The 14,995-nt window shown below is 36.4% G+C and overlaps 1 protein-coding gene across 1 annotated transcript; it reads right to left on the bottom strand.

The window, feature by feature from the left end:
- Positions 1-3,716: 3,716 nt before the first annotated feature.
- LOC110955583 (uncharacterized) lies at positions 3,717-9,960 on the bottom strand. The gene is made up of 6 exons (XM_022200641.2): positions 9,616-9,960; positions 8,288-8,905; positions 8,037-8,141; positions 7,760-7,821; positions 5,500-5,760; positions 3,717-4,347 (listed from the first exon to the last, which is right to left on the bottom strand). Exons 2-6 carry the CDS (start codon positions 8,895-8,897, stop codon positions 4,309-4,311), a joined length of 1,077 nt encoding a protein of 358 aa, XP_022056333.1. The 5' UTR covers positions 8,898-8,905; positions 9,616-9,960; the 3' UTR covers positions 3,717-4,308.
- Between the last annotated feature and the right edge of the window lie 5,035 nt (positions 9,961-14,995).

The raw sequence follows: 14,995 nt of genomic DNA, 5'->3' as shown, positions 1-14,995 counted from the left end.
CGTTGGTTTACGTGGTCGATCACTTGGTGGCTGAGTTGCAGTCGTTCCCACACACTTCCACTTTCTTATAATACAGCTGACAGTTGACTGTGGAATATTTAGGAGTGAGGAAATGTCACGACTGGATTTGTTGCACAGGTGGCATCCTATCACAGTTCCACGCTGGAATTCACTGAGCTCCTGAGAATGACCAGTTCTTTCACTAATGTTTCTAAAAGCAGTCTGCATGTTTGGTGCTTGATTTTATACACCTGTGGCCATGGAAGTGATTGGAACACCTGATTCTGATTATTTGCATGAATGAGTGAATACTTTTGTCACTATAGTGTATTTATCAGTAAACCTTCAACCAAAATACAGCAAAAAATTTAGATTTTTTTGTGAATGTTTTTAAGAAACATTTTTAGCATTTCTTTATTTCCACCAAAAAATGTTCAAAGATTTCCCAAAAATGTTGAAAAAGTGGACATCAGAAGTTTCACTGTGAAAATATGTTTTTTTATCCACATTTTCAAACTTTAAAACGGGTCAATTTGACCCGCAGGACGACACGAGGGTTAAAGGGAAAAGTCTTAAGTAGATACTAACGTTCTTCAAACAAAAATTTATGTAACTTTCAGTGTCCGCAATAGAAATTTGTCACAGTGAAAATCTTCCAAACACATGAACGATAGCAGCTGCTGTCTGGGAGGCAGAGATCAAGCGTGGACATTTCAGTGCGGCAGAGCTGCCATTTAAGTTATTAATTACTCTGTGCTTTCACTGCCCTGAGCCAAGACTCTGCCGCCTCATGCACATATGAAATGTGAGTCATCCGTCAAATCACAGTTCAGCTTTTGTGATTTCATTTTTATTCGGTTTAATTGCGTAACTGCTTGTTTAATCATCTTTAGTCAGTTCGCTTCTCAATAATCCTCTGGTGAAATGTGACCTAAAACTTTCCACTACCTGCCGCTCTCCACGTCCTGTTTGGCCTACCTGACATGACCTGGATCCGTGTCAACATAATAAGCCAGTCTGGCTCTTATTGCTGCATGTGGAACAACACCAAACAACCTACAGAAGGAAGATGAATGATTTAGAGTCAGATTCCAAACAGATTCCGATTCCTGTCGTTGGTGTCACAGAAAGGTAATCCCAACAAGATTACCAGAGACTACTGCTGATTCTTTTCTCTGCTGTGACTGCAGTTGTTGTGGATGCACAGAAATCCCCATTGAATCCGATATCCTGAGGGATACTCAGGCTGTTCTTTACACTAAGTAGGTCTGCTGCTTACCCTGGAACCTGTTCTACAGGTGAGACCCTTCACCGCATGCTTTCATCACACAGCTGACAGCCTGTCACACTCTATTACACAATTATCTGACATCCTGTACGCCGGGCCTCTATTACAGACTCTGTTAACAAGGTCTACAGTGTTATCACAAAAACACATTTGCTATCAATGTAAAACCTTTGTTCTGAATGTACACTATTGTTCTAAAGTTTGGGCTCACTTGGAAATGTCTTTATTTTTGAAAGAAAAGCTTTTTTTTTAAATGAAGATGACATTAAATTAATCAGAAATCCAGTCTAGACATTGTTAATGTGGTAAATGAATATTCTAGCTGGAAAAAACGCCCTTCTCAAAACAAGATAAAATCTTATTTCAAGGAATTTCTACCTTGAAATAAGTGAAAAAATCTGCCAATAGAACGAGTGAAAAACGGCTCGGGAAGATTTCTTGAAATAAGAGACGATATTTAGAATAATGAGATCTTAAAATTAGCCAAGGAAACTTATTTTATACTTTATTTTACCAGGATTGTCAAGTTCAGTTCTTAATCTTCCTCTTGTTCTCATTTACAGCACCAAAAAATACTGTTTCCTTGTCTGAAAAAAAAAAAAAATTCAGCAAAAAATTCCCAAAATTTATAAAAAAAAAATTGCAAAATCTTCAGGAAGAAAATTCCTTAAAAGTTTCCCTCAAAAGTTTTATTTTTAAAAAGAAATCCTCAAATTCGGCAAGAAATAAAAATTCAAAATATAAAACAAAATTGTAAATATTTTTAAAAAATGAATAAAAAATTGTCCAAAAAAATCCTAAAAATATCTAAAGTGATTACATATATATCAGTAAAACTTCTAACATTTTCTTTCAGAACATTCAGAAAAAAATCAACCAAAATCCAGCGAATTTCGCTGGATTTTGGTTGATTTTTTTCTGAATGTTCTGAAAGAAACATTTTTTTTAACATTTCTTTTTTCCATTAAAAAAATGTTCAAAAAAATTTCCCAAAAAAATTTGAAAATGTGGAAGTTTTCACTGTGAAATATATTTTTTCCCACATTTTTAAACTTTAAAACACATCAATTTCACCCGCAGGACGACACGAGGGTTAAAACGAGATAATTTCAAGATTGTTTGACTTAACAAGATATTTAAGATGCATCGTCTCAAAACAAGTCCCTCCATCTTGCTGAAATGTCACTTGTTTGTTTTCTTTCGTGAATTTATCTTAAATCAAGTGGGATGAGGCATTTTGACTAAAAGTAAGACAAACAGACTTGGTGAGATTTTGCAGTGTAGCTGGAAGTTTTTAATGGAATATCTCCATAGGGGTACAGAGGAACATTTCCAGCAACCATCACTCCTGTGTTCTAATGCTACATTGTGTTAGCTAAAAGGCTAATTGATGATTAGAAAACCCTTGTGCAGTTATGCTAGCACATGGATAAAAACATGAAATTGTCTGGGCGACCCCAAACTTTTTGAACACTAGTGTATATCTTCATCTTCTGACTGTGTAAACCTGCCTGAACCACAGCGTTCACGAGGCAGCAGCAGTTATTGTCATGACAGGTTATTTTTGCTCTCATGAATGCACTAATTTTCAAACATGCCCTCCCAGGCTGCAGGCTGTTGTTTTTGTGATTCAGATGCAAGACTCCAGACGTGTCTGAATCAAAGTCTCTGAAAAATGCTCCACATTTCTGAGTCTCCAAGAGCAGAACGTCTCAACCTTTTTGGTTTCTAACATCTAAAAATGCAGTGATGTTTACTTGTCACCAGTTGCATGTCTATCAGTAATTACCTCCTGACCGAAAAGGGGACTTGGATGTTTTTATCTGGGAGTCAGATTCCAAACAAGTCCAAACCCAAGTCCAAGCCCACCCCTAAACACGTCCAAACAGCTATCCATTAGCCTGCGGCTGTTTGACATTCTTCACTTTGGTAGATTTTACAGGGCTGCACAGATTTTAATGCTTAGCACGTTTGATTTGCAGCTAGAAGATCGGATCTTTCTGCATGGAGTTTGCATGTTCTTCCTGTGAATGTGTGGTTTTTTCTGGGTACTACGGCTTCCTCCCACAGTCCAAAAACAGACTCAGGTTAATTGGTGCCAGTGTGATTGTTTGTCTTTGTGTAGCCCTGTGATAGACTGTTACCTGTCCAGACCCTAAGTCAGCTGGGATAGACTCCAGCCCCCCCACGACCCTGATGAGGATATAGAGGTGTATAGATGATGGATGGATGTTAGATTTTACTTTTACTTGAGTAAATCCAGAGTGGAAGGATTTCTCTGTGGATTTACTGGAATAAAGTTGATTATTTCCTGACAGAGTGAGGCCCATCTGTGCTCGTCTTGGTTCTGCCCTGCTTTATTTATTGCGCGTTTATGGAGATAGAAGTTAGATATTGTTTCATGATGACAAAAATACACATTTGAATGTTAAATTAATTAGTTTTTTTATTTTATCTGAGTGTGTAATATGAACGCCAGCATTCACAATAACAAACATAGTCACATTTTTAAAAAACTAACAAAGTTTTCTAGCTTATATACATTAAAGACTATTGCACTGCTCTTCTGTAATGTTACAAATCAATGTGCACAATTCAATTTGGCATAAAAGAGCGTAATATTTAAAGTGCTGCTTGTAGAACCACCCACTTGTTGCGATTCTGAAATATTGCTTTTTTAATGCAATATCATGTTTTAGGAGAGTGCTTACTAAGGTTTCAGCTTCTGTCTTGACCTTCCATGTGAAAGTCAGCGCTTAAGTACACAAAGTCAAACGTAGCAGGCTGTGTGCTCAGTAAACATGCCATTGCAGCTGAAGTATTCAATCACAAAATAGCAAAAACCTAACAAAAACGGCAGCAAGTTGTGTGTCTGCTCCCCGGCTAACAACTTGCCTCATGTAGTGCCTTGTTTGTAGAGTTTGTAAAGAGGAAGCCATGCTTGCACCACATTCTGAACCACACCCGTGGAGCTGAGAGTAAAGATATCATGTGCAGCTTTGTTTCTGCACGCCGTCATCTCAGTCATCGCTGTCGGACCACGGGTGATCTGTGCAGGCCTGCAGGACACGACAACAGTTGTTTCTGTCATTTTATCATACAAACTGATTATCAGAAGCAGCTACATTTTTATCATTATTTTAACAATGCCCCTCTCAAAACAAGAAAAAAATCTTATTTCAAAGAACTTTTACTTTGAAATAAGTGAAAAAAAATCTGCCAATAGAACAAGTGAAAAATGGTTTGGTAAGATTTCTGGATTAAGATGTGATATTTAGAATATTGAGATCTTAAAATGAGCTGGGAAAACTTATTTTAAGCTCTATTTTACCAGGATTGTCAAGCTGAGGTGTCTTAACTCTCCTGTTGTCCTCGTTTACGGGAACCAAAAAATATTATTTCCTCAACTGAAAAAAATCCAAAAATTCAGCCAAAAAATTCCCCAAATTTAGAAAAATTTGCAAAATCTTCACAAACACAATTCCTTAAAAGTTTCCCTTAAAAGTTTTATTTTTTTAAAAAATCCCCAAATTGGTCAAGAAATAAAAATAAAAAAATGTAAAAAAAAAAAAAAAAATCTATACAAATTGTAAATATTTTCAAAAAAGTGAAAGAAAATCTTCAAAAAAATCCTTAAAAAATCTAAAATGATTCCATATATATCAGTAAAATTTCTAATATTTTCTTTAACAACATTTGAGAAATTCCATTCCAATAATTCCTTAAAAGGTTTCTTTAAAAATATAATAATAACCCAAATTTGGCAAGAAAATTCTTGTAAATATTTTTAAAAAATGAGTAAAAATCCTAAAAACATCCAAAGTGATTCCATGTTCATCAGTAAAACTTGTAATATTTTCTTTAAGAAACTTTTTTAAAACATTTTTTCCATCAAAAAATGTTCAAAAATTTCCCAAAAATGTTGAAAATATTAAAGTTTTCACTGCATTTTTTTCCTCCACATTTTCAAACTGTCAAACAGGTCTATTTGACCCGTAGGACGACAGGAGGGTTAAAGCAAGATCATGTCAAGACGGTGTGACTTAAGAAGATATTTAAGACGCGTCGTCATAAAACAAGCCCCTCCTTCTTGCTGAAATGTCTCTTGTTAAGTGAATTTATCGTAAATAAAGCGGGACGAGACATTTAGACTAAAAACGAGACAAACAGACTTGGTAGGATTTTAAATTTTGCAGCGGTGTGATTCCTACCTGGCGGTATTTGAACCGGTCCTGTAGATATCGGTTCCCCAGACCAGTAATGTGGCCGACGCTCTGTCTGGAGAGTCCGGCTATCCTGGCCGTGAAGTCGAGCGTGAAGGCCAGTTTGACCAGCTCGGGCGCTGTCGGGAGCACGGTGGGAGGATTGTGGATCGGAGGCGCCTCTTTCTGCAGGTAATCGTCGGCCAGCTTCTGGAAGGAAGAGTACGTCATCCCCTGGAAGAAGTTGCTCAGGGTGGGGTTTTCTCTCAGCTGGAGGAGACGTGAAATACATTTTGACTTTTACTGCAAATATTCACCCTCGATAAAAGTACAAACACAGAATAACGCTGGGAAAATGATGTCAACAATCTGGCTAAAATAATTTCGAACATGTAGAAAGCTGAGAGCTGGTGGGCTGCAGATAGCGATCATTCCCATTATCGATTCATCTGCCATTTATTTTCTCACTGTGTTGATTGCTTGCTCAATATAACGTCACAAAAGAATTAAAAATGCCCACTGACGCGTTCTAATTGATTGTTTACTATCACATGTGGAGACGCTGTAGCAGGTAAATGTTTGGCATCATTTACTAAATAACTGCAGCCCAACACACATTTAAAATCTGTTGTCTGAGTATCAGTTTTATGAATAACAGAACATTAACCCTTAGATGCATCAATGACCCGGTGAGGACGTTTTCTTGCGATATGTTTGTACTGAAAAGTTTCCATCGTTTCATATTCCAGCTATTCCTCAAAAAGCATGTTTTTAATATCATTCTACTGAATTTTTAAGTTCCCTTTTACACTTGTAAAGAAGTTGTAATATTTGCATTACTACCCCAAGCTCTTTATCACCTAATACTGTATCATACAAGAGGTGAAGCACGAACTTGAAGAAAATGGATGTTGACATTTTTCTATTGCTGCTATGTGTAGTATTGTTCTTTTTCTATGATCAAAATGTTCAAAATCTGTTATGAAGTGAAAAATAAACATATTTCAAACACGAAATCTTTCTTGTGTGGATAAAAATATAACACACAAAAATAATACAAATCATTCTTCTGAACAGAAAGAACAAAAATAGGCACAAAAAAAAAAAAAAACCCAACCAAAAACACATTGATTCTTATACGGGTCATTTTTGACCCACTCGTCTTGTGGAAGAGTGTCGGGTCCAATCATTCATGTATGTAAGAGTTAAACAGGCTTTAACCCTGCAAAACTCCCTGTTACAGAAATACAGCATCAGTTTTACTTTTTAAAAAATATTAATTTCACACACATTATTTTTTTGCTCATTGTCTTCTATATTTGGGTTTCTGTATTATTATTAATATTATTATTATGTAATTTCAGTTTATTTTTTGCTATTTTTATATTTGGGTTCATATATAATTATAATTAGTTTTATTATTTATTTGTATTTTTGCACTATATTTGGGTTTGTGTATATATATAATTTTTTGTTTATTTTATTTATATTTTTGCTCATTTTCCTCTATATTTGGGTTTATATACTGTATTATTATTTATTTATTCTATGTTTGGGCTTGTACATAATATATTTATGTTCACATTTTTGTTATATTGCTCATTTTTTCCGATATTTGGGTTTACATTCATATATCAATTTTTTGGTTTATTTATTTATTTTTGCTAATTTTTTTTCGATATTTGGGTTTGTATTTATATATAAATTTTTTGGTTTATTTATTTATTTTTTGCTAATTTTTTTCGATATTTGGGTTTGTATTTATATATAAATTTTTTGGTTTATTTATTTGTTGCTGATTTTTTTCTATATTTGGGTCTCACAGGGTTAATTCAGATCAGTCGGGTGGCATGCACATCTTTGTGTAGCAGGTTTTACGACATTGCATCTTATTTAATGAACCTCTTCCTTTCTGGCTCCTGTTACACTTGATTTTGATCGCTACAGAAACAGAAAACATTCAACCCATGCAGAGGTAAAGAGGGAGAAACTCTAAATAACTCTGTGAATATTGCAAAATGACACAATCCCTTTAACGTGACGCTAAGCGTTGGAGTTTGTACGTTTAATAGGACTTTGTACTTATTATCTTCATGTTTGATATGGTTTATTGATTAGCTTTTTTCTGATGAAGAAACTTTGTCTCCTTAATAATAAAATAAAATGATGATCGTATAAATATCCACACTGTGACAGGACCACATAAAGCACTGCAGATCTCATTCTGACTTTCATCAGCTCGTATTTAATATTTAAAATAAATACCAACCTTGCCATTTATGGCATCGCCCTGCTCCTTTGTCAGAGCGATGATTCTTTCGAGTACTTCCTCTGAGAGCAAACAGCACAAAGGGGAAGTAGCATTAATGTGTTGTCCATAATAGTCACAGCAGCTTTTACATAACAGTGCAGTTAATGGTGAAAATAAGCTGTTTTTATCAACACAACTTTCACTTTCACATTGAGTGCGTCGGTGCTTTGGTTTTCGTTCACCACGCTTGCCGTCAGCACTGCGCTATTTTGAATTGTGCTGAACAGTTTCTCACCATCTGAAAGAGGTTTGGCTTCATCTTTGACCTCGTGGACTATTTTTTCCAGTTCCTCTGTCACCTTCTCGTAATAAGAGTACGTTGGCTCCACACTGATGACAGCTGCAAAGCAACAGTTTGGTTGTTTGTAAGAGAACATATGCAAAAACAAAATGCAAATAAAGCACTTTTACAACAGCAGTGTGACCCCAGATTTGACTTCAACTACGGTAAAATCACAAATAAAGCGAATCCAGCCTCAGACTCACCTTCCACTCCGGTGATGTCATCGGGGTTGAGATCTTTCCCGGGTTTATTTATTTTTATCAGAGACAGCCGTTTTTTTGAGAACCTCCTTCTTAAGGACTTCCTTTTCATGGATTTCTTCCGTAAGGTGACCGGAGTCGCGGGTGCCGACGGCTCGGACATATCTGGCGGGCTGTCGTCCTCTTCGTCCTCCTCTTTGTCCTCCTCTTTGTCCTTGCTGCTCTTCGGAGAGAAAAGTCCAACAAAACTCTTCCACAGTGAGGGTTTCTTTGTCTTCTTCTTCTTCTTCTTCTTCTTCTTTTTGGGCTTTTCCGGTTCTTCAGGACACGTCTCGGGCAGACTGTTCGGAGGTTCGACCACAGAAAACACACCAATTTCCTCGTCGCTTAACCCCTCGGCCAAGTGAAGAGACGGGTCGCTGGAATGTCGTCGATGTCTTTTTGCCATGGTCACCCACTTCTCCTTCTTGCTGGGCCTCTTATCTCCCAGGAAGCCGTCGTTCATGCTGAGGCTGCGCTTGACGTACACCTCCAGCAGACGGATTGTGTCCTTGTGAGGGACAGAAATCAGCTGGCCGCCCTCCAGCCTTTGGTTTTCCTCTTGCATTTCCATAATAGGCTCTGAAAGGAAGACAACAGTGGACACACAACAGGTTATTTGTTGTCTTGAAATCGCGGGAAATACATTAAAAATCTTGGGAGACACTGTAGAGCTTGAATCTTTTTAAAATCAATAACATCAGGCCCAGATGCTGTTTTTAATGTCTTATGTGACATTAAACTGAGCAGATTTGCTTTTCTTGTAGTGCTGGAAAGACAAAACAAGCAATGTATAGATATCAGTTTGGGATTTAGAAAGGAAAGTTGGCATTTTGCACCGATTTAGACCCAAAAATGACTCAATTAATAAAGAAACTGATCAGCAGTTTAATAAATAATTAACATAATAACAGTAATAAATAGTTGCAGCCAAATTAAGCTATAAAAAAGGTGCAAAGACCGATCATCTCTGCTCATAAAGCGCTCTGACTTATGACATAACTGCTTGTTCATCTGACATACTTTCACATGAGATGTTTAGATTAGCTTACAGTATGATGGATTTACTGTAACTTTCAGCTCTTAACTACACATATGTTCATAAAAGCGTGCTAATTTTCTCACGTAGCTGCTTCACAATGATCCAGAAGTAAATCTGAGGCTTTCACAGCTGCAGTAAACGTTTTGACACACATGCAAAAGAAGAGGAAGGACAGTAAAAACCAGAAGGAGAGGTTCTTAAAGTCGTCCTGTAGGTATTTAATGCTCCAGCAGCTGAATCAGTGACTCACCTTCACCACTGTACGGCCGTTCAAATCCGCAGAAAAGTCGTGTATTCCTCCAGTTCCTTTATTAAGGCAGTGATCTTCGCGAAGGGACTCTCCGTCTTTCTACCTGATCAGGCGGCTGCTCTCCGCCCATATTATATCACGTTGCTATGTCCTGCTCACCTGATGTCGGAGGCGGAAGTAAAAAATCTACAAATCCCTGCTTTGCATTGATAGTCACATGACTTCAGACTCGTTGTTTACGGTTTCGGCTTTGCTTTCTGCTCCTCAGTGGAAAATGCGGAGGTGTAAGGAGCCACCTTTTCGAGGAACTACAGCAGCACATTTCACTTCCTGTCAGCGGCCTCGTTAAACAGAAACGGTGTTACCTTCAGGGTCCACCGACAGCTGGAGGACATTTTAAGTTCCACCTATCAGATTTCAAATAATCCACGTACAAAATACTAAAACATGCAGTTGGTTGTGTAAATCCACTTGTCATGAGATAAAATCTAAAATAAAACAACTAGAAGAAAAGAATGTTTGAAAATATTTTCTAAAATACCAAATGAGTTTCAACTAAAATGCCATTTTTCTGTTGTCCCACTCTCTTGATGACCAAATTGGATCTCAAGTAAATCTCCATTTTTCCATGGATGTCTCTTGTAATTGTGGGAGCTTTTTTTTAAATCAACACAACATTTTAAATAATAATTATTAATGGATCACATGTCCCGCAATCCTGTTAGCATAACCTTTTTAGCTGATAGAAGAAGAAAAAAACCTATAAATTTCATGATATGCTGGAATTAACATCATCAAACGGTTTTCCAAAAGAGCAAAGCTATGTCCTCTTCTATTTTTCATATTTTCATTGTCAGCCTTGATTGAATGTGTCACTCTACCTCTTATAATCAGGATAAGACTAATTCTTTTTCATTTTTTCTTTATTTTTTATTTTTTATCCTCTTGGTCAGCAGTAACAGCTAGCTAAACATCTAGCTTCTACTGCAGATAAAAAGCTAACATTAGCATGGATTAGCAACCCTGTTACTGTGATTACAATAGGGTTAGCAAACAACAGATAAAACATGGATTAAAAATGGTACCATTAATGTGTAAGCTGAGCCAATCAAGACTTTCATAGTTTATTTCCTATTACTGATGAATATGGAGCAGAAAATTTAAAAAAAGAAGGTTTATTTTTCAAAATTTCAAAGCCCAAATGTCCTCCAAGGAAATGGAAATGGTGTTTATAAAAATACTTCAACACAGGTATGTAGATAGATAGATAGCAGTGGTGTAAGAAGTAATCAGATTACTTAACATTACTTAAGTAAAAACACTCCATTACAAATAAAAGTCTCAGGAGTGAATATTGTTAAAATGGCCCATATGGATAATTAGAACAGTTAATGCCTGGAGTGACTACCTTTTTATGGAATATATAAACTAAAAAGAATTATTAAACACAGAGATAATTGCAAAGGAACACTTTTCCTCCTTTTACAGACAGTACTGACACTTTAGGACACCATACATGTTGATATTAAAAACAGAAATTAAAGACAAATAGTGATTTTGATGTCTTTAAATAATCATACAATGAAAATATAACCATACATTTGAAATACTTACGTGAGTCACTGAAAAGTATTTTGCCTTTCTGTTGCCCTTGTATGTGTGCTTGTTGTTGTTGTTGTTGTTTGCTATCCATTTATGTATTTTTTAAAACAGCGCTTGCAAAACTACTTTGACTGAAGTAAAATACCTACAAATAGAGCTTTTATTGGACTGGTAATATTTTAGATAAGCTAAAACGTGACTAAAAAATGGACATAAAATCTACACAGGCATTTACTCGTCCTTTAGCTCCAGCAAGATATCTAACATATTTAAGAAAAAAAATTGATTCAGATTTTGTTGTTTTCTACACAGCATGTATTTTGTGAACCGCAGAAACATTTTTTTTTAAAAATCCAAATGACTCAGAGCAGTGTCTCATTTTAACAAAGCACAGTTGGCAAAATGTGACACGAACAGAATTTGCATTTTCCAAAAGGGCAGCAGGAGTACAGAATTAATCTGTAGTCATTTTTATGCATAATTACATCCAATTACAAGATAAATTAGAATCAAGCAGACTTTTGCCTTGTCACTTTCTTTTTGTTTGATTTAAATTATTTTTAAGGCCTGCAAAGATAAAACTTCCCTGTATTTCTCACCGCAGGAGTAGTTATTATTAAGTAAGAAAAAATTCTGTCATTTGGTAAAGAAGAATCGTACTTTTAAGTCATGAAAAATAATTTAATTATCACATTATTTCTTTGGTGGTTCTTGACCTACAGAGTCCATCCATCCATCCATCCATCCATCCATCCATCCATCCATCCATCCATCCTTCTAGGGCTGCAGCTAACGAAGCCTCGAGTAATCGTCTGAGCACGATACGTCATCAAAAGCGGAAGTGAGCGGACGTCCGTGATCTATCGTAAACACGGATGTCAGCGTTTACTATACAGCTGTATCTAAACGCAGACATCCGCGCTGCATCGTGCATACATAATATATGCACGATGCAGCGCCGATGTCCGTCCGTTTTCCGTGCTCCGGTCAGACGGTGATTTCTGTTGCATTGCGCGCTCACTTCCGCTTTTGATGACGTATCGTGCTTAGACGATTAGTCGAGGCTTCGTTAGCTGCAGCCCTACATCCGTCCGTCAATCCGTCCATATTAATCCTCATATTATTGTGGTAGCTAGCTGCTAACTAATCATTTTTCATTATTTTCACGAATTAATTGATCACACTGTTCTGGAAAATACCCAAACCATCCTGTCAAGGCCCAAGCTGGCCCTGTCAGATGTGTTGAAACCTAGAGACATTCTGTTTGACATGTTATATGTGGAGAAAAGCTGTAACCAGAGATTTTTTATTTTATTTTATTTATTTATTTTTTTTGGGGGGGGGGGGGTGTTTCAAACAATAATACTTTAAATTACTCAGATATCAATATAATTGATGATTAATACTATGTTGGTTAATTAAGTGTTCCAATCAATAATCAAACAATGCATGGACTTTTCCACTTTTAAAGTTCATCACTCAGACATTATTCTATGAGTTTATCACTAGAAATGCAAATCCTTCAACATTTCACTTTGTTGGTTTCATTCATTTATTTCATTTATTTATTTATCAGGACAGTGTACAATGACATTAAGCTCAAAAGCAAAGATGTTTGTACCAGACGAGCTTTTCACGCTAATTTCCATCTGCAGTCCTTAGGGAAAGGGAGGGGGGGCCAAGGTGCAAATACACATAAAATACATTTGACTATTTTCAAATAGTCCCGTTCATAGAGTTACAGAATTAAAACTCATTATTCTTCGAAACCATCCGTAACATCTCAGCCATTCATAGTCTCATAAACTTAATGACCTCACTCATCACGTGCAAGGTAACATTCACTTCTACACATCACACACTCTTAATGTGCACATCTCTGGTTCTCCATAAACCAATCTTTCACTTGTTTGCAGAAGGTTCTATCCTCACTTAAGCTCAGTATTTCTGTGGGGAGCTTGTTCCATTTCTTTATACTTTCATAAGAAAATGCAGACTTTGCAATTGCGGAGCGATAACTTGGGATACTACATTCCCCCTTAGTATTACTTCCAGTTACATCATTTCACATCTACATTGATAGTTTACACAGACTTATCAACACTTCCTCCTTCATAACTGTGTTAATCTTTTACTAAATGGACCTCAGACGGTTCCTAACATTCTGTCATCAGTACTTTCCCTGTAAATTAGTTGACAGGAATATTTTAGCTCCAGCATGTAGGACAGACAAAGAATTCCGAGAAATTGTTTTCAGTTAGCTCGCTCACAGAGGCCAATCTCCTCCCTATTTCCCTATCAGCCAGCAGTTTCTATGACCGTGCAGCAGACTCCGTGACTAGTCTCTTATCTGGTCTGCTTACTGGAAACCTGTCGAAAGTGCAACTAAAACCATGTTACAGTTGTTATGTTGCCAGGGAGAGTGAGGTTTTCCCCCGGTGACGTGCTTGTTCAGACCAGAGGGCAGCGATATGATGCAATGGGAAAACACTGGGTTAAAGTGGCTGCATTAGCTCCATAATTCTCAATACAAACGTCTGATGTAATTTTTAGATTTTTTTTTTTTTTTTATTCAGACAGACACTAGACGTATAGGGTACACCTAGCTAAGACTAATGCAACAGTCCTGGAGTAAATTCAATTATTTTACTCCACTAAGGAACACAGCAGAGCTATGTGATAATCGCTGTACGTTTGTTTGTCCGTCTGTCCGTCCGTGTGCAACATTACTCAAAAACAGACCAACAGAATTGGATGTAGTTTTTAGGGAAGGTCAGAAATGACACAAGGATCACCTCAGTAGATTTTAGCAGTGATGCACAATTACAGAGAAGTACATTTGTAAATTTGTAAAACTATTTTCAAAAATAATTTGCAAACCATGACAAGTTGTTTTGATCAAAAACTAAAATACTAGATTGTTCTTTTGTCATTTTATGTCTCGTTTTCATATATTTTTAGTATTTTTAATCATTTTTAGTAATATTTTGTCTTATTTTGTTATTTTTTGTCTGACTTTTCTCATTTTGATGATAAAGTAAAATACTACATCATTCAGTTCCAGATGAAATTGAACTTATTTTTCTTAAAAAAATGTCAGGTTGTTTATGACGTTTTGTAAAAAGATAATTCCTTAATTGTGAACATTATCAGGACATACTTTTTTGCACTAAAACAAAGGAAACATTTGGAGTTGTTGTTATTTACAGGTTATTATGCTGTGATTTTACTGGTTCGGCCCACTGGAGATCAAACTGGGCTGAATGTGGAACCTTAACTAGAATAAGTTTGACACCCTTGATCTAGACCAACTCACCTTTTCTATGTATTAACATAAAAAGTGCATGGTTACCTTTGCAGTGTTTGTAGTACCACAGAGAAGCCACAAGGTGGCGCACTTTGCACTGTGGATTGCAAAGCCTGTCATCTTAGTTCCTGTAGGCAAAAGCACAGAAGTACTTATCAAATACTGCACTTCAACATAAATATAAGATGAGCCTAGTATTTATATTAATCCTGTTACTTTCACGGATTAGGATTTTACTTACATCATATGATAAGCTGATAAAACATGTTGTTATAGATGAAACTGCACCACAGCATGTGAAATAATGAATGTTAGCTTCACTTGAACCAGCTATGACCAACATTAAAATGCTTCTTAATGCAGCACCAACATAAATTTAGTAGCATGATTCCCACAGAGGGTATTTCTCTGTCTACAGAGTACGTTTACTTTTGGTACTTTGGATAAACTCTACATACTAATGGGGTGTTT

The sequence above is a fragment of the Acanthochromis polyacanthus genome, chromosome 5, assembly GCF_021347895.1.
Source record: "Acanthochromis polyacanthus isolate Apoly-LR-REF ecotype Palm Island chromosome 5, KAUST_Apoly_ChrSc, whole genome shotgun sequence".
Lineage (NCBI taxonomy): Eukaryota > Metazoa > Chordata > Actinopteri > Pomacentridae > Acanthochromis > Acanthochromis polyacanthus.
Note: the sequence above shows the minus strand (reverse complement) of the source record. Positions and strands in the feature narration are given on the sequence as shown.

Bases quoted from the DNA above. Each gene is read 5' to 3' on its own strand.
- LOC110955583 (XM_022200641.2), bottom strand. From the start codon at position 8,897: ATGGAAATGCAAGAGGAAAACCAAAGGCTGGAGGGCGGCCAGCTGATT. The intron at 5,761-7,759 runs GTTGGTATTTAT...CGTCTCCTCCAG, and splicing joins GCGATGCCATAAATGGCAAG to CTGAGAGAAAACCCCACCCT. The intron at 4,348-5,499 runs GTAGGAATCACA...CGTGTCCTGCAG, and splicing joins ACCGGTTCAAATACCGCCAG to GCCTGCACAGATCACCCGTG.